Raw genomic sequence first — 25,775 nt, forward strand, 5'->3', positions numbered from 1 at the left:
TGTACTGGCTGCACTGGACGTCAAGGCCACGTTACATAGGAGCTAAAGTTAAGGAGCTAGAATGATGAAAGAACAGCTTTTTGTTGCATTAAATATATAAACAATGAAAAATACGTCTCTACAAGTAAAAGTCTTGCACTATACATTTTTATGAAGTACAACATGAACCAGTATCAAAAGTTCTCACAATGCAGGGAGAATGACTCCTGTCAGTTATATTATAATACTGGATTGTACTGATTACTGGTTGCAACTGGAAATTAATCTCCAATATTTGTATATATCAGACTAACTTTGATAGATCTTAAGTCTCTATTTGCGCAACAAACAAACACACCTTTTGTGAAGTGTGACAAGGCAGACAAAGCACGTTTGGAGCCATTGGGAGGCTGTTCAGACGAGGGTGAAGATGCTGTCACATGGTTGTGATAATGAAAGAAATCCAAGAACTCTGATGATGTAGAAACTTGTGCTCTCTTCACCCATCGGCTAATTGTGAGATGCCAATGCAATATTGCCACAGACATGAGATTAAAAGGCAATGGTAACTTGACAGAAGCACAGTAATGAGATGGCAAAACCCTTTGTTATCTCTTATTAATTAGATAATTCTTTTCCAAGAATCCCCGCCTCAATTAAGTCCAGATACAGATATCAGAAAATGACTACATGTTGCATCATATGCCAAGAAGTGTCAATGCTTTATTGTACCATGTGCTTTGTTGTCAAACTGTACAGCATGTTCTCTTTGATTTGTTTTGTTAACTATTTATCACTGCACATAATCCCTTGTCCTGTTATACCTGCTCTGTATAGCGGTGATGTATTGTTTATCAAAGGTGTTCCAAGTTAAAACCATGTACGGGTTGTTTTCAGGACTCAACTGTCTTGTGACCGAGGCTTTCTGCCTCTCCTCCTCCTTTCACCTTCTACCCTTAAAACATAAGCCCAGTGGTAGCAAACATTACGCAAGTTGTTGGCTGACTATCCCCAGCTAGGAGCACATGGTGTAGTCAGTTTGGTAGGAAAACAAGATCCCAAGTGCAAGGGGCGGGCCTGTGTCACTATCGGTTAAAAGGAAGAGGGAACGGCCATCATAACTTCAGGTGGCAACAACCTCAGATACATTTGTTCAACCAATATATTGTGTTGTTGTTATCTGTCTCAGTGAATGTGTGCATCTGCGTCATTTCCACTGTGTTTTATGAATAGCATTCTCATACAGTTAGTGTTTCACATTCCAGTACAGTACTGCAACTGAACGCAACACATTTCAAAATTGCTCTGCAGATATTTCATCATGCAATCCTCTTTGGGCCAGTCAGCATAAGTTTATGCGGTGCATACAAACATTGTTCAAATTGTTTTAAACTCTGCAGCTGAGGTCCCAAATGTTCCTCAGATACCAAATCATGGACGAAAAAAGTACGGTACAATATTCACATCTGAATACAATGGTGCAGCCATAACAAATATAGAGTCTTGCGTTTTAATACTTCACTCAGTGTAATCGTCATGTAGCTTTAATGGAGAGCTAGAGAATATATGTGATACTGTCAGAAACCTTGAAGCTATTAAGTAGTAGAAAACTTTAAGTTTAAGGTGATAATATTAGCCCCTAAATTCTGCTGTCCTCATATAAATAGTCGAAGCCTACAGCTATATGACCATGTCATAAAAAGCTACACCAAACATGCTTTAATGGCTGTAAATCATTTTTGATTGATGTGTTGATGAAATGAACTTCAGCCTGAACCAGCAGGATTTGTTGCAAAAACATTCCTGTATATCTATTGTAAACAGTACAGTGCTACGCACGCAACATGCATCTGTGCATGTGAAGAAGAATGTTGTCTTAACTGCGAATGTATTCATGAAAGGCACATGTCTGGCATGTCCAAATAAAACTATGCCCAAAAAGAGTGAGCTATAAGCAGCCAACCGTCTTCTACGCTTACAATAAGGTGCATCGTTGTCTCCAGTAAGCTGCAGCACCGCAGTCTGCTGAGGCGAACCTGTTCTAGGAACCATTCCGAGAACAAAATTCTTAGAAACAAGTTGCCTCCAGTCTGGAAAACACTCAAACTTAACCCCTAGTAAAAAATGTATTTGCTTCAAGTATTACAGTAGAAAGACAACAAGCACTGACATGAATCCATGATTCATGTAAACAGTAACAAGCGCTGACATGAATCCCTGATTCAGCAGAACTCCTTTAACACAGAAAGAGTTACCAAGGATTTTGCAACAACCTTTGTTTTATTCCGACTTTGTTCCAGTTGTGCTCTGGAAAACCTTTTGACCGCTTTTTTTTTTTTGAAGTGCGGTCTTGTTACGTAAACATACATAACACAGCATTTTGAAATGAATAATGTTTTTAACGGAAATCTGTTTGTAGTCCGCACACAGCTGAGATGTTTGGTCATTCCTGAACGTTTTAGAGTTTACATGTAATAAATCATCACTGGTGCACTCTGTTTTAGAAACTAAAGTTACACACAAGGGATGGAAAAGTTATGGTCATGTAAAAATATCTCTACAGAGGGAGAGAGGGGGCTTTCATCATGTTACACGTTGATGTTATTGCACTATAGGACTAATGGAGCACTGTGACACTCAGCTAAGAGTTATTTTTAAGTGTTTGTTAATCTTCGAATTATTTCTACTCAATAAAGTAATTTGGCCTGTTCGACATCAGACAGTAGCTGACACCTTTAATTAGTTTGTTTTGTCCATGACACATTTTGAATTTAGAACAAGACAATGAAAATCAGCAGATTCATGGAGCGCTGGCATAAGCAAATGTTTGGCATTTCTGCATAAGAAAACTATATTAATGATTCATTATTTAAAGAGGGCATGGGCTTAGGTTGGACCAATACTTTCCACGGGTCCCCCACTTGAATAAGTCCTCATCTTAATGTGACTTTTGTGCGTCGTCTTCAGCAGTGGGCCCCTAAAATCATGATGACTCTTCCTCCTTATACTAGCTGCATCTCTACACGAGGCAACTGACTCACAAGCCACGAAACCGTTAAGGGTGTGTTGCCCATTTCAACGTTTGCTGAGTCACATTGTCTCCCAAACCCTTTTCTCTACGTGTAAATGTTCACACTGCACCATCAAAACAACAGGCAGACAGTACTGTGTGAACCCTGACAGGGTTCGAGAAGCTCCCGTCTGATTGGTTGCAGCCTGTAACCCCTCCCCTTTGTACTTGGCCTCTTTCCAGTACTTTGCTTCTTGTCTTGCAACCCCTTCTGGAGCAGTCTGGTATGTTCCAGAAGAGGAAAAACACAGCAGAGGGAGTGGGGGGGAGGGAGAGGGGAGTTTTGGAGGAAGTGACTCCTCTGAGAGGACGTAGAGAGGAGGGACAATCCGGTAAGAGGATCAGGTTTCAGCAGGCAATGAGGTCATTTCAGCGGTTGTTATTGGGGCAGATAGTTACATCATGTTGGTTCATTGACATTTGTATAACGTGTCAAATATCATTGTGAATTTACTGACAGTGATGGGATGTAACTAAGTACATTTAAACATTCCTAAGTACAATTGTGAGCTTCTTGTAATTCCCTTGACTAGTTCCATTTTTATACTAATTTATACTTCTACCCCAATACATCTCATTTGTATTTGACAAGCTTAATTACTAGTTAATTTGCAGATTCAGATTATAAATATAAAATATTATCAATATATAAATTCTGGTGCATTATCATAGATTAAACAGCATACAAAGTAAAAGTATTTAAAAGGAGCTCCACCTTCACCAGCTGCAACACTTAAGTGATGAATACATCAAAGCACTGATGATAATAATTCAATAATGTGATGTAAATTATTCTTAAATGGGCCATCCTGCATCATGAGTACTTCTTTTGGTATTTCAAGTACATTTTGCTGCTACTACTTATCTGCTCAAATAAATATTTGAATGCAGGACTTCTACTTGTCACAGAGTATTTTTACACTGTTGTATTGGTACGTTTACTGAAGTAAAAACGTTGCGTAGTTCTTCTATTGTTATGTGTCAGTTAGGCTGGGTCGTATCAGAAATCAGAATATTTACTTTATAACAAATAGATGCAGAATTACATATTAAATAATCAAATTGGTCTTCAAAAAGAGTACTTTTAATACTTTAAGCAAATTATGTTGATCACACTTCTGTACCTTTTACTCAAGTAACATTTTGAATGCAGGACTTTTACTTGTAATGGACTATTATTGTTATTTGGGTCAGAATACTTTTTACACATATGGGTGTTTCTTGTTAGAAAGGCTCCACTTCCCCTCTTCATGACAATAACTGGGGCATTGGGCAGATTGCATAAAGCTTACAACATTAAACTGTAGGATTACAGTCATTTCCTCAGCACAAATGGGTTTTGGTGTCTGACGCCACCCAGTGGACAGTTTAACATTTAGTCTTTTAAACATGTGCTGCCACCAGAGCTTTGGCGTGTGAGGTTTGAGTCTCGTGTGACCTTCAGCTGCAGAGCGTATCTGCAGCAAACACCTGCAGGTTTGTCATCTGAGACCCGTCCTGGTGGCCAGAGGCCCAACGTGTGCAATGACTCAGACTTGAGTCACCAGCAGGCCATTACTCTACTCTGAGTTCATTTATAAATGTGTGTATAACTTTTATATGAATGGTACCAAGCCCCACATTTATTTAAATTTATGAAATGGTCTCCAAAATATAAAAGAAATACTCACAGAAACAGAAAAAAAATGTATTTTTCTTATTGTAACATTTGTACATAATACTTTCTCTGACTGATACAAATACCAAATGACTGCATTCAGATGTTCAGATGTTTGTCAGTAAAACCTGGGACAAAGAATCAATAGATTAGGTGGGCAGTAGCCCAGTACTGTTAGTTTCAGAGTTCATTAAATACCGATTGTCAAATTCAATTTATAACAGAGTGGAGGATCATTTTTTATAATAACATAGTGATTTTTTTTAGAAGGACAGTAAGAAAGAATCATACTAATTTCAGATAATTTCAGAGAGACAGAAAGAGAAAAGCATCCTGGAATGATTGAGATTCAAATAAAATAGAAAAACATCAACACAAACATACACGTCTTAATACTGTGATAAAATGTTTGAAAACTTTTCTTAAAAGGAACAGAATGCCTCACCTGACGAGGTTAAAACCTACAGTATGTGGCTAAAATAGATTACAGTACTTAAATATAAAAATAGACTTTTTTTGAATTTGTTTGTTCTCTTAGTTCTGCAGTCTTCTCGGTGGACGGATGCGTTCGTCTGGCGCGTGTCGGCCGGCCAGTTGTGTTCCCTCAGTGACACATTCGAGAGGTCATCTCTTTCTGCAGACACAATGAGCACAGAACAGGGAGTTAGAGCAGTGAAGGGAATGCTCCTCAAAATGTCAACACACAGTGAGCAGGTTCATTAAGTATGCGTAAGCTCATTTAAAGCTTGTCGTAAAATAACAATTTCTAGAGATCCTGAAAACAATTGTGTTGTTTAAATAGGTAACATTTGGTAAACAGACATAAATGTATCTTTGAACCAAAGGTCCTCAGTCAGGGTCCCGTTACAGAGCTCCTGCACGGATCACAAGTCCAGTGTTGGTTTTGATCAGAGATAAAAGTCTTAAAATGAATGCGAGAGGAAATTATTAAATGTAAACTTAAACGTAGGACGGACCTTTACCCACTATTACTACTTTACTATCTATATAAGCTTAGACTGCCTCACCAGCAGTAGACTGTAGGTATAAGCCTGCTGTTGGTCATCTATCTCATGCTGCATTGTGCACCCCTTCCGCTCTCTATTGTGCAGGTGTAGCGTCGCTTCATCCTGTGCTTAGCTCCCCCCAAGATGATTGTGATTGGTTTAAAGAAATACAAACAAGCCAGGGTGTGTTTTTTCCTCCTATAGCAGAATGATCATGTGTGGAGCTAGACCTTTCTTTAGCTCTGAGGAGATGAAGCTATGTGAGACTAACATTAGCTCATCAGGAGTATGTCAGTATTGGCATATATGTCGGTCGATGAGTCATTTTCAAACAGTGTCTCAATTACATTGTTTGTCCATCAGAGGACACCGACAAGTTTATTTATCATCCGTTAGATGTACCGCTAAGTATTTATCAAAAGGTTTTATGTTGTGTGTAAAAAAAGTCATTAAAAATTGGTTGAGTTGAGATTTTTTAAACACTCACATTTCAATAATCCCATTAAAAATCCTGTTAAACTCAATTTTTTGTATTTAGCACTTTAATGCATGTCTGACACTCATTTCTTCAGACAAAAGATCAAACACCTTCTATTGGTTTGAGAAAACGACTCGTCCACATAGTTTAACTAGTTTTTGGTAGAGCATTTCAAATTCCATTATTTCAAAACATATCAAAGCTTTTAAAAAAACATTTTTGTTAGACCCCCCCCCTCCCTCTTTTGACTCACCAGAGGCTCCAGCTCTTTCTGGTCCGTGAGGTTGAACTCAGTAACGAAGTAATAGAAATGCTTGTAGCAGGTATTGACATGAGCCTCGGCCCCCATCTGGCTCACGCGGTCAAAATGGTGGATGTAGACGTGGACAAACACCCGGAACAGACGAGACAAAATCTTCTTTGCCACCTGCATGAAGGTCTTAGGGAAGGGAGTACCTGCGAGACAAACAGATGGAGACGGGAGCACACCGCGGTCAATCCAGGATGACTTTATGCTAATTGCTTCGCAGAAAGGAACACATTTGAAATAAAGATACATTTCATGCAACGGCTACAGAACATTTGAACAGAGATTAACTTTTCACTGTGTTTCTTTGTCCTCTGGAGTCGCTCAGGTTGGATACCAGCATGCTAAGAAGGACCCAGCCAGGGTTACTTCATGCATGAATGGAAAACCAACACGACTTGGTCTGGGGGATAAGCCTCTGCTCTCACTAAGTGATTCATTAAGTATGTCGTTTTGCTTTGACTAATTCTATAATATTTCAGGAATCTGTTCCGGAGGACACACGCATCAGAGGTCGTTTCTATTCATAGCCTCCTGTACGTCGTGTGACCCGTTTCTAAACCCATTGCTTGGATGTTTCTGTAGTTAGTGAGATGCCGAGGCCACAGCACACATGCACGCATGCACACATGCACAGAGCTCCAGACTGAGATAAGGAGACGGAGAGAATGCCACAGCATCGGAAGATTAACTGGTAGCGTTTGCAATGTGCCACAATCTCAGTAATGTCATGAATGTGGCCTCGCAGATTAAATCTAAAACATCTTTTGGTTACCGCAAAACACTCTTCAGATTTGAAATGCCGTCACTCATTTTCCTTTGTATTACTTACACGTTAATCATTTAAGTGGCTTTTGTTTTTGGTCTTTCGTGTGACTGACCACGTTATAGCAGGGGTTCCCAACTTTATTGGTTTGTGACCCTTTAAAACTGAACAATCTCTGTTGCATATGTCTACCGGTTGTGACCAAAAATCTAAATAATACAGTATCTTGCATGACAAAAAGCAAACATTAGAAGGACATCTAAAAAAATAAGCATAACTGTGTAGCATAAATATGTTCTTTTCAGCTTTCCTCTTTTGTTAAATCACCTTGTAACCCCAGGTTGGGAACCACTGGATTACAGCATCTCAACTGTCTCAATCTGAATCATTACTAATTGAACACCGCTGTGGGGTTCGACTCTGGTTAATCAGCAACATTGTGTTGCATGTTATAATGTATGAAATGTGCTACAGAAAAAAAGTGGACTTGACATTGAGCTTTTGGGATGGACGCTGATTATATGGTGACATATTTTGGAGCAGATAATGAACTGAAATAGCTTAATTGACACCAATGACGGTAATGGCTGCTCACTGCAGTGTTTGTGACGTTTGTGTGGACATTATAAATGAAGAGTTCACCACCTTTACAGTATGATTTTTTGGAAGTTGACAACTAAGATACAGTTTCTCTTTTAGAAGACCCACAAAACCTGGATTGAAATGAATAGAAAATTACGGATTCTTAACGCACCATCCGAAGCTAATCTCGACACTTACCTACGTTGGTGGGGAAGATGTTCTCATTGTTGATTTGTACCTCAATCCAATCCATGAGCAGGCTCATGTACTTGGGGGCCGACAGTGCCGTCGGCCTCTTGTACTTGTGCTCATCCTGCCAGCGGTATTCGTACTTGGGCCCGCCGGACATGACGGGGCAGGTTTGGTCGGTGCAGGAGTCGCTGATGGTGCCGTAGATGAGGTTGATGCGGTTGAAGAAGTCGACGACGTGGACGGCCACCCAGTCGTTGAGGTCCTCGCCGTGGGGCAGCGACACGGCCTGCTTCAGGTCCAGCCCCGCGTTCAGAGACGCCTGTGCCTTCTTGTGGAGGTCGAAGCGCTGCGTCCCCGGCTCAAACTTGCGCTTGGGCCGGAATGTCCTGTCTTTGTTGAAGACTTGTTTCAGGGCCATGGACATGGTTGCATGTGGTGGCGCCCGGCAATTTGTTTGAATGCTTTTGGTGAATTATTTACAGTTGGAATAGAAGCAGTCAAAAGGTTGTGTTAACAAACCAGTGCAGAAATTATGTTACGGACACTCTTTTGGTCTTTGCTTCGACTCAGTCTGTGATCCTGCATATGATTAAAAGAGGGGAGAGAAAGAAAGGGACAGAGTTTGATTAATAAATATAAAAATGTAAATTTTCACTTTAGCGCATACTTTCTGTCAAGCCTGATTTTAGGGTACCACTTATTCTTTATGTTCTACAAAACATTGCAATCTATGGCTTCTAGGAATGCACCCATCCAACTCTTTCAGTACTGATACTGATACAATACCTGGGTTTTGGGTTTTTGGGGTATCGGCCCACACCGACTACTGAACGGATACCAGTGTTACATTGATAAGCTGTATGCCTCACTATATGGAGGAGACTGTGATCATTCCTTTATGTGTAAAGCAACATCAGGCCCAACCTAAGCATTGCTTTCCTGACTTTATAAAACAAAATGAATACATAAATACTGTTATCTATTATCAAAATAATAAATGGTGCTCAGCAACGTGGGGAAAAAATATCTTTAAAATTAACAAGAATTACAATTCAAGTGTGATCTTTTAATGCAGCAACCAATTGGTCAAAACCTAAACAGGAACATAAATCCCCGTATATGATTTATGTCTATAGCACAGACACATAGAATTGATCTAAACAGATTATCGGCGTTGTCACTGATATCCGATACAGGTATTTGAGCTGATATTGGTATCGGCACATCCCTGCTATTCTCATCATTTATTATTCTTCTGATTATTTTATCAAGTAATCATTTGTTCTATCACATGTCAGAAAATAGAGATAACTGTCCATCAGTTCAATTTCCTAGAGTCCAAAACCTAAACAAAAGCAGCGAATCTGTCTGAACTAGGTAATATTTGACATTTCAACTTTAAAAATGACTTAAATGATTAATTGATGATAAAAAAAAGTTCAGTTGAATAATAAATGTATCAAGTCATCTTTTCAGCTCTGTTACGCTCTAATTAAACATGTAATACATCAGAGCTGGATGGGAAATTACACAACAATAGCATCTGTGTCCCAGTTTTTTTTCATCAGCTTAAATTGCTTGTAGAGATGTGGCAGCAGAAGTATAAACCCCTCACCTACCTTCTGTTAAAATATAAATCATAACAATCATGAGAGGTGGCATAAAGATGAAGCCATACATGTATGGTACAAGAACATAAATAAACCTGAGAGCTAATGATTATCACTAAATGCAGGACATTTTATTATCTCATTTACTAACTACATGGTGAGAAAAGGACAAATTTATTACTGGCAACGTGAACTGATCTTTTGCTTGAGCATCATGAAGAACAAGTCTGAACAGTGATAGCAGCATCACAGATGAAACATCAACTCAAAGTGAACATGAGTCATTTCCTATTTCACCTACTAACTCCGCCGTGAAACCAAGAATCTGCGGAATGACAATAAAAACCAATTCAAAACGTCTGTCACCAATACAACAGGGCATCGATGGGTTTGATTGTACCTTTATCCAAATATCGGCGTTCTTATCGTCCCAACATTGCGGACTTTACGTCGTGTTTAGCACACTTTAAGGGACGTAAAAGCCGAGAGATTAAACAGCAGGGCACATGACGACTGTACTAAGTTTATTTGTTACGTGACAAGCTAGCTCCGTCGGACTTGTTGCTTTGTAAAGAAGCTAACGACACAAACAAGACAGGAGCAACCCGCGTTATTTATACGTAATTCACATCGTACATAAAAACCGTGTAAAAACATTCACTATCTCAGACGGACGATGAAACGGTTGAGAGACACTTTCACGAACTTACTTGTTCCGCCTTCCTGTTCCGTGAGTTTCTCTTTTTTTAACGAAAATTATCTGATTACCAAACAATAGCTTTACGTCAACAACATGCATAGACTACATTATGGACACGTGGAGCGATACATGTTGTATAATTACTGGTAATTTAATAAACATGTCACTTTAATAAAGAAACTATCGTCTGACTCCTCCCTACCAAACGAAAAGTACACCAGTGCCGAGTTAGAGATGTTTGTGTCAACTTCCGGTCGGAACCTTCAAAATAAGGTACCACTTTGACCAGCGTAATGTAATGCAACATTTATTCAGTTATAATTAGTAAGCACCAAACTGAAATTATATGATCAAGCACAATATGTTCAAAGCAACGGCTTCACTGCTTTTCTTTCCCCAAAATTATTTCACATAATGTATCTATGTCCATTAAATTAGATGAAAGGTTAGTTAAAATGTCAGTTTGAAGGCCTGAGGTTTTACGCTGTAAAAACTGTACGCCATTATTTTGACTAATCCATCAACTTCCGGGTTTAGCGCGCCCTTCAGTTGTTGCCTGGCAGCTCAGAAGTACTTCCTTTGATACAGATTGTGACTGTAAGGCAATGGGAGCCTGACTTTTACTTAATACCACGGTCAATATAAACCACTTTAAATTAAACCACTTTAATTAAAGACGTTTAAAATATTCAAGATGAATATGTAATTCAAACCATATTGCTCCTTTTATTTATACTGATTATATACCTACTTAGTCCTACACAAAAACATCCAAAATGGATTTATTTATTCTTAAAATTTTGTGAACTTTTCCACTTGTGCCTTTTATTTTGGGAGAATATTTTAAGTAAGTACATCAAATCTGCCCTGTGCTTTTCCAATGCTGATTGTCTAGATGTAGTGTTCTGCACATGTACACAAGGCGTGTTTCTAGGAGGTTATTTCCCATATTCTTTTACATGATTAATACAGTTACAGATTTGGTTTTATCTATTCATCTTGAGGCCTTTTAAAATGTGTGGGTCATCCCTCTGTAAACAATAAGAGTAATGATTATATCGTTACATTATTATATATGGTTTGTTGTTTTTACTCCGAGGTGTCTAAAATAAAAATAACTATAATAATTATGCATGTATTACCTGATTATGAACTCAGGTCAACTTTGTGCTGAAGTAAACCAAAATCTTACCTTTGATCACTGACTTCACAAGGAATGTTAAAAGAACACATTTAAAGTATACAGGTATCAGTTTATTTCTACTTATATTGGTTTGGCATAAAAACGATGAAGTGAAGTGAAAAAAAACATTTACATGTACCACATACTCCCATTATAGGGAGGTTGACTCTCAACATTTAAACCACCACAGACAGACAGACAAATTGAGAACCTCCTTACATTGCACACACACTTAAGTCCAATTTACAAATGCACATTTATTGTCAGTGAGGCCTGTCTAGCTGTATGAGAACTGTAGTCAAAGCTTGTCAGTGTGTGCCGTTCATAAAAAGCTCTTTGTTTTGGTTGTTTAATGGGCAGTTGAAAGGATGCTTTGTGAAGCACTGGGACAGAATGTGCTTTGTTTCTGTTTACTTGATAGGCTCGCTGGTGGCTGCAGCTTCCTCGGGCTTGGCCTTGTTGGATATGGAGTAATGGTAAGACCTCATGGACTCCTCAACCTTCTTGAAGTCAGGACGCTCCTCGTGCCTGGTGAGAGAGAGGAGGGTCGTTTGAACGGTTATGATTAAAGGAAGGCAATCCCAAAAGATCTTAAGAAGTCACAGATCTGTCTGACACTGACAGAATCTCAAATGTAACATATTACATGGTGATTTGTCTGTATCTCTGTATCATTGACTGAGGGAAACGATGTTCTCCAGACACGATAGCTGCTGCTCATGCTGTTGTGGGTGACACTGTTAACTCGCTTGATAAGATTTGCCTCAAGCCTCCTTATACTGCTGATCATGATATTTTGGTTAAATAAACATCTTACCATCCATGGTTCAAATCGTATCTCTCTAGATTTCAGACTGTTTTCAAATCAACAATTTATTTTCCAGCTAAAAATTACACTGTCATTCATATACTGACGATAACATGTTGTGTGTCATCAGCTCAGCCGCAAATCTTCTTCAGGTTACAGTCTTTTAACAACCTCCAAACCTCTTTTATTAATCTTAAAAAGAGTAATGACAAAAATAATGTATCTATTATACAAGAGAACAGAGCTTTAATGTTCTGAGCCATAGCCTTAATGGAAATCTATTAGATACAACACAGCATTGTAAGTACTTAGGAATTTGTAGATAGCAGATTGTCTTACTGAACTCACATTACCTTACTCACTAACAAAAACATTCAAATTGGATTCTTATACCAGAACAGAGCATGTTTCACTTTTTAAAACCAAAAAAGCAATATATAGTATATCCTCAGATAACCATGACACCAGATCACAGGATGCATTAGTTCAATTTCATGAACTGGGCAATACTGTTTTCCAGTACTATGCTGAAGGAATAGACATTAATTCTTCTGAGGGACTTTGAAGGTCTACTGTGTAATATATTTAATAATACCTGTGACTGTTTTAATGAGTGTATGTGTGTGATGACTGCTTTGTGTGACTGAATTCTGTTGTTGTATCATATATTGATGTAATTTGTTCTCAGGTCTGTCTTTTGAAAGGAATCTAGATCAGAGTCAGACGATCAGTTTCTTACTTGTATGTCCAGCACTCTTTCATCAACGTATACATTTGCTCTGGACATGCTGTTGGACACTCCATGCGGCTGCCACTCTCAATGAAGCGCATCACATCCGTTGTTTTCATTTTCTAGACAAAATTAGGACACAAAAAGAGCTGCAATTCAAGCTAATATGTACAACTGATAGATGACTTTGATGGTGATCTGCAGAAACACTTGGTACCTTGTAAGGTCTCCCTCCGTAGGTAAAGGCCTCCCACATGGTGACACCAAAACTCCACACGTCACTTTTACTGGAGAATTTGCGGAAATGTATACATTCTGGAGCGTACCACTTCAGAGGCCATTTACCTGCAGTACGAGACTGTACAACACAACATGTATGACAACAAGCAACATGTCAGCCCACTTCAGTATTGATAATTAGAGCCGACATACTGTATTTAAAGGGGGAAGGGCCGTGGGGTGCTTTAAAAGGATGGGCAAAGGATGCTGCAAGATTTGTTCATTTCCATATTTTTAATGCAATTCTTCTCCACATTAAAAAAAATGTCCTCAAACAATGAAAGTATTTTTGAATTATACAGTATAGTGTTCAGTTGTATATTATTTCCTTGGAGTCTGGAATTCCTGGGACTTTCTGATCCCGACACTCCCTCCAGATGTAGATCAATAAACCCGTAAAAAGGAAATCCACTGAGTGTTTACTTTAGTTTGCACAGAGCCGGTAACACCTTTGGGTTTGTATGTGAGCAGGGAGTTCAGTAATTAACAGAAAAGCAATCAATTTAAGACATGCTTTACATGTTTGCGTTAGCTGCAACGCTGATGATCCCTACACCCCCGTCCTTTAGTAGTTGCGTCACTTTGTCTTGCAGTACCACAACTTGAAGAAAATCTGCTGTATACCTTGTAATAGTTGTCATCTGCTCCGAGGGCCTTGGAGAGCCCAAAGTCACTGATTTTGGCAAACTGTTGCTTGACCAGCAGGATGTTACGAGCTGCTAAGTCTCTGTGCACAAAGTTCTTCTCCTCCAGATACTTCATGCCCATTGACACTTGGTGCATCAGGTTGACAATGTGCTCCATAGTTACAGTATCCCTATGGGGTTAAAAACACAGATTGTCACAGTTATCAGACCATGATGAAGGATATGTTCTCTTTTCCTTTTAGAGGTTTTACTTTTGCTGATTGAAATCAAGGGTCTGACGATAGTGTTCCCAACCTTGGGGTCCTACATAAATCTGAGGAGTCACAAAATTATTAAAGAGATGCGAAAGAAGAATACTAACACAAAAATGTTTTCATCAAAAAAACATGTTTCATTTTGTCTTGTGAAATACTGGATACTATCAACACATGAAGCATCCAAAAATACTTCAAATGAAAACTATCACATTCAAAAAAAAAGGAAAGAAATTGTTATTTGGGGCTATGTAAACAAAAGTGACTTGAATTACAGTATGGGCACTTTCCTTACTAAGTATGATATAAAGTAAGAGGAACATCTGTACCAAAATGTATACTAATATTGACTATTTCTAAATCATCAGAGGTGGTAACTCACTTATTGGAGGAGAGGAACTTGTTGAGAGGTCCGGCAGAGGCCATCTCCATGACCAGCATCAGATTCTCAGCGTTGCACAGACCCAGCATACGGACGATGAAGGGGTTGCACAGCTGGTGCATGATCTCTGCCTCCCTCATCATCTCCTCCCTCACCAGCTTCTCGTTCTCGTTCTTCAGGACTTTGATGGCCACATCAATCTGGCCCCTGAGAGAAAACAAACAAAAAACATTTTGAATGAACAAGACCACGTGGCAGCTGGAGGCCACTGGCTTCTTTAGTAAAACTTCTATACAGTTCATGTTTCATAATGTTTCAGTCCTCACGACTCAGTCTTTAGGACTCCTTTCTTGACGCAGCCAAAGTTCCCAGAGCCGAGCTCCACTTCATCGATCAGCAGGTTACTCCTCTGGATGTTAAACCTCCTCACTTCATTCGGGTTGTGGTACGGGTTGAATCCACTGCAGTCCATTGGCAGAAGCTCGCGGTTTTCAGGCACAGTGGTGACCGACATTGAGGCCGCTGCAACAGCTGACAAGTGAAGGTGCAAATCACATAGAGTAAAATGCAACTTTGACAGGTTTGTATGTGCTATACATGCTATTAAAGAGCTGGCAGCATTTTCAGCATGGTTTTCAGTAGGCAATAGGATCTTTTTTCATTTATTTAACTGATTTTATTTTGTTTTCTTTGAAACACTGCTTTCAAAGGCTTGTGAGTACTTGAGTGAGTTTGGAAATGTTGCTGCAGTAACTGTAAAATGATTGCAGGCAGTGGTGTAAAGTACTCGAGTACAGTTTTTAGGTTTTTGTACTTTACTTGAGCATTTCCATTTTATGTTACTTGATACTTTATTTTTTTAATACATGAATCTGACGCACAGTATACAAAATACGGTGCATTGTTACGAACGAGCCAACAATATATAAAGTACTTTAAAATCAGCTTCACCACCAGCTACAACATTAAAATGCTGCTCATGCATACAAGCGTAATAATAATTTTGTATTAATATACTATAATATAATGTACTTTTACTTTTGACACTTCAAGTACTTTTTGCCGATAATAGTATACTTCTTAATTATAAGTAGTTTTAATTACTTAAGACTTTTGTACTTTTACTTGAGTACGATTTTGAATCATTGAGTATTTTTAAACTGTTGTATTGCCACTTTTAGTAAAGTAAAAGATCTGAATACTTCATCCCCCACGATTGTATAATTTTGTTTTGTGCTGTTTCGTATGTACTTTCTTGTTCAGTTTTGTGTGTTTTAAAGGCAAATATAGGGACAGGCATTGCACACTTGCTTGGGCTGTACAATCTGTGGTATGTGGTATTGGTTCATATACTTCATCTGTAAAAATCTACATTAAATTAAAGTTATTTTTGCTGCAAGTACATATAACAGAGCAGCTATGTGAGAGATAAACTGGTTGTACTTCCGGTGTCTGACCTTGAGGTGGCGGTGTGTATCCATTTGTCCGCCTCTGAAAGAGAAATGTTCAAATTAATCTCAGAGAAAAAACAATTCGCTGACTTAAACAAAGCAGGATGTTGTCAGTACTCACTGATGCAGGAAGGCTGGGTGTCTCTGAAAGATTATAAAATGAGACATTTACAAACTATTCCAGTCATAGGTGTAATGGTCAACTAGGTTGAATGTTACAAATAACGCACAAACATGAACTGGAAACTCAGTGAGTTTTGCAGCAAGTACATAATGTTGATATGCCGGAGGAAAAGAAATAAGATGTTCAGTACTTTCAGCATTTTTTCCGTTAACACACGCCTCCCCAAGAACAGTCACCAGGCCATCAGCTTTCATCTTCAGGTACTGAACCAGCTAGAGAGATTGAGATAACATTACATTTTAGGAGAAAAAAAAGGCCTTCCTTCAGTTTCAACATAATCACTAGATAACGCAAGAAGAGAAGAAGATGGAGGGCCGACCTGCCAGACTGTGTCAAACTTTGTTCCCTCTGGCATGGAGTATTTCCCTGATTTGTCTTGGAGGATCTGGTAATGGTACACTGTTTTCCCGTACACCATGGAGAGAGCAAAACTACCCGACTCATCTCTGTCTCTCACTCTGAGAAACCAAAAACAGTGTTGCTTAAAAACTGCACAAAGAAAAAAAAGACGAGAGATGCAAAAACATCACCTTGAGCAACTTACAGAAACTTGCCGTCCGGTTGTGCTCCAGAGTAAAGCCGCCTTTCACCTTCCTGCCGGGTGACTTTACCGTGATACCAGGGCATCTTCTCATGGGCCGTGGTGGCCATCAGTTTCTCCAGCTGAGGAGCTTGACTGATGATGGCCTGCTCCATGGCTTCTCCCTGAGCAGAAAAAAAAACAGCCAAAGAAACAGACAAATTCACAAATTTAGACGAATAGACAGTTACTTTGCATGGTTCAAGATCCCGATATGTACAAATCCATTCAGCAACGTCTGTAAAAGTGTTTGCCTCTGAACACCTGATATCCTGCAGAGATATATTTTACTATTAAGAGGTGCACATCACATTTTGCATGTAAGATGTACTAAAGCAAAATGTACTAAAAGTAAGTAGGCCTATGTAGAGAAATAGCCCCTGTGATAAATTACATCGTTAGTACTGATGCTCTGATGCATAAAGAGCATTTCACAAGGGAGGAGAAGCACCATTACAGTCATAAAAGTGACATAAGTTCAATGGTAGACTTGTAACTAGTTTTTACTGCTTTATATGCGGTTATTTTTCTCCAGTGGTAACCTTGTGTTCAACCATCCTCCAGTGGGTCACAAAATAAATCTGACTTTGCTTCTTTCTATCTTTTGTAAAATATTGGATAATTTTACCTTTTGTGGTTATTTAAATTAAATAATAATATTTTAGAAGTTTTTCGGAAAAGTTTTGGGAAATGTGATTTCAGTGAAAAACAAAATGTTCACAGAACTGATCTGAAATATGACACAACTACACATTGATTTTTTGTGGGTCACATGTTCAAAAAGTTGGAAACCATTAGTGTAATCTTCAGCAGTGCATTATATTCAATAAGCTTTTCAGATGTTTTTATGTAAACATTTTAACTTCCAAAGTAACTTGTAGAGTAGAAAGTAGTCCTTTTGAAATGTAGTTCAACAGAAGTAAAGAACCTCAAAAGTACATGAGTAAATCTACTTAGTTACTTTCCATCACTGCTCCTACTGCAGAGACGACTAAGATATCTCTGGCTCCTCTTGATCGCTGCTGGGAGTCCACATACATCTGGAGCCGGTTTGGCTGTTAAGCAGAAGCCCACCAGTGATAAAAGGCTATACTGGTCTCAGTGTGTGACTGTCTGCAGCAGGAGACAAATAATACAACTACAGGATTTTGAATTGAAGTTGGACTTCATAGAGCCAGACCTCAAACTGAGTAAACAATAACACGAAACAAAAGGTGCAATTTCCTAAATCACCTGGAGATTCTTTCCTATTTTGTGTGTGTGTGTATATTCTGTTATTTGGGTGAACTGACCTGCGGTGGAAGAACTACTCAGATTCTTCACTTAATAATAGAATTAATACCACAATGTAAAAATACTCATTTACAAGCACAAGTCCTGCATTAAAATCATACTTCTGTCAAAGTATTATCAGTACTTCAAGTAAAAGTAGTCATTATGCAGTAAACTGTGAACTGTGACCTGTGACCCATTTAATATTATATGTTTTTATCAGTGGAGCTAGTTTGAACTTCTTTAATTACAGATAGTTTAGTACAGTGGTTCCCAACGGGTCCTTCCAAGTGGTCACCAGATGTATCTGAGGGGGTCATGAGATGATTAATGGGAGAGGAAAGAAGAACCAGACGAACACGCTCTTTCGGGTGCGTAGGAGAGGGACGAGTAGATCAAAAGTAGCAGGCAAACTCAGCACACTGTTTAACTTGCATTTTGTCTGATGAAGCTCCAGCACCGAAACGTCACAAATTAAAGTATTTTTGCAAGTTAGACAGTGTGCTTCTAGAGGAAAGAAGAAAAAAATAAATGATTTAATAAATAAGTTTTCAATTTTTGGACTTTTTCTCACTCTTTACTCTTTCTTCATTTAAATAGTAACTTCGTGAGGCATTTAGAGGGGAAATGTGTCTTTGGTGGAAGTTCTATTTACTATTATTCATCTGAAATACGACAAGGGGCCCCAAATGCCTTTTTTTGTAAGAGGTCACAAGCCAAATGGCTGGGAAAAAGAAAAATGGTTTTAACTTGATGTAATGTGTTTTACTTTAAAAGTTTAGCATATGTATGTGTTTTATGTAAAATCTTATTTTGCACAGTAACTATATCTGTCAAATGAATGAAGTGGAGTAAAGAGTAGGCTACAATATTTCCCTCTGAATTGTAGTGGAGTACACATAATAAAGAAACTTATATTCAAACTTTTAATTCAGCATAACAATTGAGAAAATCTAATTAGTTACGTTACACCACTAGAACTGACCCTTCATGCATGTCTTGCATTTATTGATTATGGCTGCACTTATTTGAATTCCTAGAGACTGCAAACTGTACAACAGTACCCATCAGCCTCAGCAGAGCCTCACCTCCAGGTTCCAGTTCTGCTTCACGTACTCCCTCAGCATGTTTTCTCTCAGACTGTCGAACACACCGGGACGTATCACTGTATCCGGGGAGCGCAGACAGGGTTTCTTCAGGGCGCACACCAGCCCGTCGGCGTCTTTGCTGTAAAACTCGCAGAGCTCTGCGGGCCCACAGTGAGGCTTCCCTCCTGTAAAGCAGTAAGTCCCGTTGAGCTGCTTATCCACGGGGTAATGGTGAAACTCCAGGTTCCACACGACAGACAGGACGTAGCCTCCCAGACTGCGGAGACACTGTCGCAGCAAGAAGATCCCATCGGCCATCCCGGCCAGCTTCAGGTGCTGCTCGGCGTCTGAGCGACTGATGCTGCCGTAGTAGAAAGGCAGATCGGCCGCCGGGTCACTGGACATGGTGAAACCTGGGCGAGATGAGCTGGAGGTAGATGATGGAAATGAATTAGAGAGATAGAAAGGGAAAGCAGTTAAGCAACACCCGCATTACAAAAAAGCTGAAAGGTTTTAGGAATATGCTGGTTCAGTAGCACAATGTGTGCCCAGTACACTCACAGCGTGTGACCTCTGACCTTTCAGCCTTTTAGCCCCAACCTCCCCTCCACTGTCTGCTAAAGCAACCACAATTTATCATCTACCAAATTACAAAATAGGATCTACAGGGAAATACAGTTTGAAAATGGACAACATTCAAAGGGTTTTTCCAGAAAGCAAAAAACATCATCATGCTGTGAACCTCTTCTTCTCTTTCTCTTTTTCAGGACTGTCAGCTCTGCACAGACGAGCTGTGAGGTGTCATGTATGTGGATGATATTTAGCAAGAAGCACCCACACGTCAGTACTGCATCAAAGTTGCAGACGAACAAACTGGTGACAAAAGCCACAACAGGAAGTTGCAGTCCGCCCTCACAGCCTCCTTTCTCCAGCATCTTGTTCTTCCGTTGAACAGGTGCTTTTTGCTTCTGCTTTAGAGACACAAGTTTGTAAGTTTTCCTTCATGGGAGGAAAACTTCACAGGGTAAATGTAACCCATCTACATCTTTAAAACAACTACAACATGGTGTGTCTGTTAGGGATGTTATATAAGGCTTCAGCAGATGGGAAGACATCAAGAAAAGATTAAAATCAAGTGGTTTTAATTGCAGTGTAGAACGGTTATGTGAGAGCAGGTGGAAAATTCAACAATCTGTCAGTTCAAAACTCGACGTCAGCTCACACTCAGAGAGGAGATCATCTAAATATACAGACACGCTTGTGATATTAAGGATTACGATTTTATGACAATTCACATCAAACTACAAATAAAAACTAAAACCATTTCTACCACAGTGTGTTGGAAACTTATCAGTCAATTATGCCAATTTGACTTTGTTAGATTTCACAATCTCCCTCAGTTTCCAGTCTTGGTGTGAATGGAAAATGCGTGGATGGGGGATTTCTTGAAGTTTTCATTTTTATTGAAGTTAAAAGTCCAAGATATTTCCTGTTGTTCTGAAATGATTAGTGAAAGAGTTATGGAGAAATGTATCAACTACTTAACTTAACTTAACTCAAGGTAAACTATTTTGATTTATTGACTCGTCATAAGTCATACATATGTGAATGAAAAAGCTCCCACTCACGTTTTTTTTAATTGAACCTGAACAGTTTGACAGTTTTCTGTAAGAGCCAAATAACTTTTTAATCTGACACCTCACTTTGTCACACTATCTAAAGTCATAAAAAGAAAAACAAAGTAAGTGAATAAAACCTCAGCTTCCTGGCTACAAAGCAGGGTTGCTGCCCACATCCACAGTGGACAACCGAGCAGAAACACATAGTTGCCACAAGACATATAGGACCCACCACAACAAAGACCTCCAGACCTGGCGTTGTGGACAAACGAATGCTCCGCACGTCTTCAGACAAACTATCACAAGAATGCATGAGTGCCTCATTACCTTTTTTGTTTCCTTATGATTTTTCAATCAATGTAGTTCAGTTTCGGTGACTCTTAATGCACTTACTGTAGCTTGGGTTCTTGTCATTGTTACGGTCATATTGTGCTGTGATCAAATAATTATCCTGAACAACATTTTGCATTTTGAGATTGGCACATGTCAGCCAAGATAGATGGAAATAATTCTCTTTAACTCTGTTTTCCATCTTCTTCTTTTTTTAAAAACGTTATATAAATTCCCAGTTAACACTGAGCAAGATAGATAGCAGTGATACAATTTCTAAATTCATCACAGACTTCAGTAATATTGCCTGAACAAACTTAAACTGAAAGAGAAAGTTAATCTAATTACAAAAACCAACAAACCACCCCGACACACAACGTGACAGGAACATTAGCCACACTGCTGTAAAACGACACGACCAAACTAATCAAAACATTGATCGTTTTCCAACAAGATATAACAAACTTCCACTTATGACAGCAACCGAGTCTTTCCTCAGCCTGTGTTCTTTTCAAAATGTCATTTATATGGCTTTTCTATTTAACTTATATATCATGAACCACAAAAGCAAAGGTTGGAGAGAGATGAGGTGACACATGACAGTGTTGCGTCATATCTTTTCTTTTTGTTTTCGGCTCAAAAGATGCTTAAAATGACAGAAACCAGCTAAATGCAATGTAAAACAACCTTTATTGTGCTTAAAAACATACTTTTGTAAATGAGGTGTTGCAGAGTGAGCAGATGGTGACCCAGTGAGCAGTGGAAAAAGTAATGTGAGTCACTCTGTTTTCAACAAGCAGAGGATAAGTGACACGCCAAAATCTACAGGCCCGAGTGTTTGTTTTCCTGGCATGATTTTAGGTAATCTGAGACCCCTCACAAAGTAAATGCGATTAAATATAATGAAATACAAAACAAAAACCAACCAACCAAAAGTCATCAAGTCAAACTTATCCGTTTTTGTAGAGAAGTGGCTGTTCCAGGTCAATCTTGATGAAAAGCTCAGGCACACAGTTTTCTTACCTTGTATAATAATTATTATGATAAAGCTCAGCTAAAATTGGGGTGTCCAGCACCTTAAACTTGTACTCAAGTAAACATAACTACAAGTAAAGTATTAGCAACTGAATGTACTTAAAGTATAACAAGACCATAACTCTACGTCCATGCTAGCAGCTCTGAGAGACTGCCCTTTGGTGCAGCTGTGTTTCGAGCTTAACACTAACATCATCACGGCAACATGCTCACAATCAAAATGCTAACATGCTGATGTTTACCATGTTAGTTTAGTGTGTTTGAAAAACATTAGATAATAAGCACTAAACACAAAGTTCAGCTGAGGTCGATGAGAGAGAACGTCGTTAGTTTTGCAGGTGTCCTAAACAATAAAATATTGGTGCTAGCGGAAATTTCAGGCAAACTTGTGACAGTTCATCCTGGAAACGTGAACGTGTGAGCCAAAATGGATGCCAATCTCTCTTGTAGCTGTAGAGATATTTCACTGATAATAATTGAAACCTCTGACCTGCTGGTAACACTCGAAGAAAAATCAGGGGATCCCCAAAAGTCAACAGGATTCATTCTCTGGGGATCATAAATGTCTGCACAGAATCTCATGGCAACTATAGTGGACTGACTGACCAGCAGACATTGGCCTCAATAGAGCCGCTAGCATGACCTCTAATGTCAGAAACAGCCTTACAAAACAACATGTCTGGCATTTATGTAAAGGCTCATTAACCACATCCAATTATAAATATTACAGAGAATATGACGCCACTGTCTTTCAGTGTAACATGACACCCAGACCTCTCAAAAATGTCAAGACTTCAGTAGCACGCTAACGTTGCCGTTACAGGATCAAGCTGGGGTCATGTAAATAGTGACCTCTTTATGTCGGCTTGAAAAGACTAAAAAACACAAAAAGCAAAGCCTCCCAACAGCGTCAAGGCTCAGCAGCTCATTTGTGCGGAGACATTTCAACTCTTTTACTCTTGTTAATCACACATGTATATACCACCATGGCATCAGGGATTTAATTTGCTTCTAACCACTAAAAGCTGTTTTTTTTTTATAGATGACGTGGTTCATATTGAATCAAGAGCTTTCCAGTGATACCTATTCAGCTATTGAAGTAATTTTAGTTTATGATTATTTTGGTTGTGTTGTCAGGAAGTAAGCTTGTTCTTATGTTACTCAGAGCATTCCTCCTGACATACATCAGCATTTGAGACTGTGTAGGCATCCTCCACATACAGATGCCCTTTACGTGCCCTTTAAAACCTCATACATCCACAGATTTGACCCCAAACGGCCCTTTGTTTCGATGATGATTATCTAGCTAAAGACGTAGGCTGACTTGGATAAGAGGCTCATCTGCGTAACAGATCAGGGGCCGAAATGCTCCAAACTTCCTGCATTAATGGAAACAAAATAACATTCAAATAAACAGTTTGGATGTGTTCTTTTGCCATGATTTAGATTATACTCCAGAACAAAATGAGCCTGTTGAGATTTAAATCGTTCAGAAAAGTGCCATTTTATAAAAACATTTTAAAATCTAAATTTATCTTACATACTCAAGCACCTGAACAGTTGTTCCATTTCTGTTAATCAAAAACAATACATAAAACCCCTGCAGCAAGCTGCTAATGAGACCTCTTGATAATGAGGCATTTAAATCTGAAACTAAATGTAATGTTCAAATTGTCTGTAAACTCTCTCACACTTACAGAAATCCCTGTTTCTGCTGTCCAGACCAATATCGTCAGACTGCGGCTGGAACATTTAGCAGATATGCTTCAGCCCAGGAACCAAAAATACATCCAGCCATTTCAAGAAAAGTCACAGGCGATAAAATACACACGCACAGACCTCTTTACCCTTTTTTAGTTTTCTATTTCAAGGCACAATGAAAGCAGCTATTTATATTTTTGCACATAATCTTAACTTTTGTAAGCCAGCGCAACAATGCCTCAATCCTCAATTAGTTTTTATGTGGAAATACAAAAACACCCATTTAAACAGTTTCCTTGCTTAAATTCAAAGGAGAAATAAGAATATAAATATCATAGATTACTGTGGGTTTACAGACTCAATTTGGATTAAATTACTGTGAGTTACTTTGGTTCCAGTCAACTGCTGCTATTAAACTACTGTATACTGAAAGGTGTAGTTTCAAGTATGTGGCATTTAATAGAGAAAAATAAAGATAATTAACAAGTTAGATTTCATCCCATACTTTAGGTTTTTGTTGAAATATTGCATTATTTCAATACAACTTTGCCTCAGGCCTATAGTCTTAACTTTAGGAAACTATCACCTTCTGTATCATCTTTTTGTTTTTAACGCAACAATCTGTGTAGTCCACCAGTACAAAACACGGCTGCTGTTAAATCAGATATAACAATAAAACCTACTTACAGTACGTTCCACTGCTTCAGCACTAAGTAGAGCGATGTTGTTGCTTTAGAGACAGAGATATATCTGTTGATCTGACAGCAGTGTAGGTATAGGCGCTGTGAAAATGTGGGAGTTAGAGACAATGACACACACATACAGACGTGCACACACACACACACACACACACACACACGTACACACACACAGATGCACAAACCTCTGAATGCAGTCACCTATCACAGTTCTTCTTTTGAGCTCTTTATATCCTGATTGATCAATAGCAAATTTAAGAATACTGTTGCAGAATATACAAGCCTGATTTACTAAACAACAACGGAATAGTTTGACATTGTGGGAAATATATTTATTCTCTTTCTGGCTGAGAGTTAGATGAAATATTGATACTGGTTATTCTCTTCTAACTTTCCGCCAGAAAGTGAATATGTGTATTTCCCTAAATCAAATGTACAATTATTACTTTTAAATATGTTGTGTTGAACTTTTCATCACAGAATAACCATTATGCCACGTACACAGTCTACTCCAACACCTGTGCAATAACCACAGTATTAATAGCAGAGATACTATGAGTAAACCCCCCAAACCCCAAGACCCTCACGCTCTCAAGACCCCCACCCCACCGGCTGCAGCTGCTTCCCTGGAGTCGTGGATCAGGCAGCCAATCAGCAGGATCCCTCTAAATCAAGTCTGACAGCAACAGACGAAAGAAAACAGGACAGGAAGAAGTGTACCTTCAAAATAAAAGCATCAGTGTTAAAAGATATTTCAGCGGTGGGCTTTCTTTCAATGTCTTAGTCAGACCGTAATGATTTTTAATCGGTCAACAAGGGGTCTCTGCAAAACAGCTTCTCTGCCAAGTTATATAAAAGTTGACATAAGAGTGGGGAACAATGTGTAAGTTTTGACAAAAAAGAAAAGTCGAGTTTGCATTTGGATTGTATGTGTCTCCTTTTTTACATTAACGTTGAATCATCAAAGCATAGCATTTATAAAAATGATTAACTGGAAAAATTTGATCATACAGTAACATTAAAGGAAAAATAATATCACACTAACAAAAACATGTTGGTAACATCAATCACTAATACACACTGTGGTCAATATTGCAGATATTCTGTATCTTCATTGATTGCCATAGGCATGGGGATGGGCCTGGCATGTGCAAGGAAAAAATAAAAATGATCCAAACCAATCGGA

The 25,775-nt window shown here is 38.8% G+C and overlaps 2 protein-coding genes across 2 annotated transcripts; both read right to left on the bottom strand.

Moving 5' to 3' along the window:
• Positions 1-4,722: 4,722 nt before the first annotated feature.
• Positions 4,723-10,566, bottom strand: mob3a (MOB kinase activator 3A). Its single transcript, XM_076088283.1, has 4 exons — positions 10,359-10,566; positions 8,045-8,617; positions 6,445-6,647; positions 4,723-5,340 (listed from the first exon to the last, which is right to left on the bottom strand). Exons 2-4 carry the CDS (start codon positions 8,460-8,462, stop codon positions 5,311-5,313), a joined length of 651 nt encoding a protein of 216 aa, XP_075944398.1. The 5' UTR covers positions 8,463-8,617; positions 10,359-10,566; the 3' UTR covers positions 4,723-5,310.
• Positions 10,567-11,580: 1,014 nt separating this feature from the next.
• zap70 (zeta chain of T cell receptor associated protein kinase 70) lies at positions 11,581-24,645 on the bottom strand. Its single transcript, XM_076088284.1, has 13 exons — positions 24,579-24,645; positions 19,207-19,633; positions 16,811-16,971; positions 16,586-16,724; positions 16,397-16,478; positions 16,204-16,226; positions 16,089-16,122; positions 14,958-15,162; positions 14,632-14,838; positions 13,973-14,165; positions 13,287-13,427; positions 13,079-13,191; positions 11,581-12,059 (listed from the first exon to the last, which is right to left on the bottom strand). The coding sequence occupies exons 2-13, from the start codon at positions 19,609-19,611 to the stop codon at positions 11,942-11,944; spliced, it is 1,821 nt and encodes a 606-aa protein (XP_075944399.1). The 5' UTR covers positions 19,612-19,633; positions 24,579-24,645; the 3' UTR covers positions 11,581-11,941.
• Positions 24,646-25,775: the final 1,130 nt, after the last annotated feature.

The sequence above is a fragment of the Anarhichas minor genome, unplaced genomic scaffold (genome assembly GCF_050575085.1).
Source record: "Anarhichas minor isolate MPS153535 unplaced genomic scaffold, ASM5057508v1 ptg000010l, whole genome shotgun sequence".
NCBI classification, from domain to species: domain Eukaryota; kingdom Metazoa; phylum Chordata; class Actinopteri; order Perciformes; family Anarhichadidae; genus Anarhichas; species Anarhichas minor.

Excerpts from the sequence above, each read along its gene's own strand:
- mob3a (XM_076088283.1), bottom strand. The coding sequence starts at position 8,462 with ATGTCCATGGCCCTGAAACAAGTCTTCAACAAAGACAGGACATTCCGG. Across the intron at positions 6,648-8,044 it reads CATCTTCCCCACCAACGTAG|GTACTCCCTTCCCTAAGACC; the intron begins GTAAGTGTCGAG and ends TTTGTCTCGCAG. Across the intron at positions 5,341-6,444 it reads AGAAAGAGCTGGAGCCTCTG|AAAGAGATGACCTCTCGAAT; the intron begins GTGAGTCAAAAG and ends TTGTGTCTGCAG.
- zap70 (XM_076088284.1), bottom strand. The coding sequence starts at position 19,611 with ATGTCCAGTGACCCGGCGGCCGATCTGCCTTTCTACTACGGCAGCATC. Across the intron at positions 14,166-14,631 it reads AAGTTCCTCTCCTCCAATAA|GGATACTGTAACTATGGAGC; the intron begins GTGAGTTACCAC and ends TTAACCCCATAG. Across the intron at positions 13,192-13,286 it reads ACGGAGGGAGACCTTACAAG|AAAATGAAAACAACGGATGT; the intron begins GTACCAAGTGTT and ends AATTTTGTCTAG.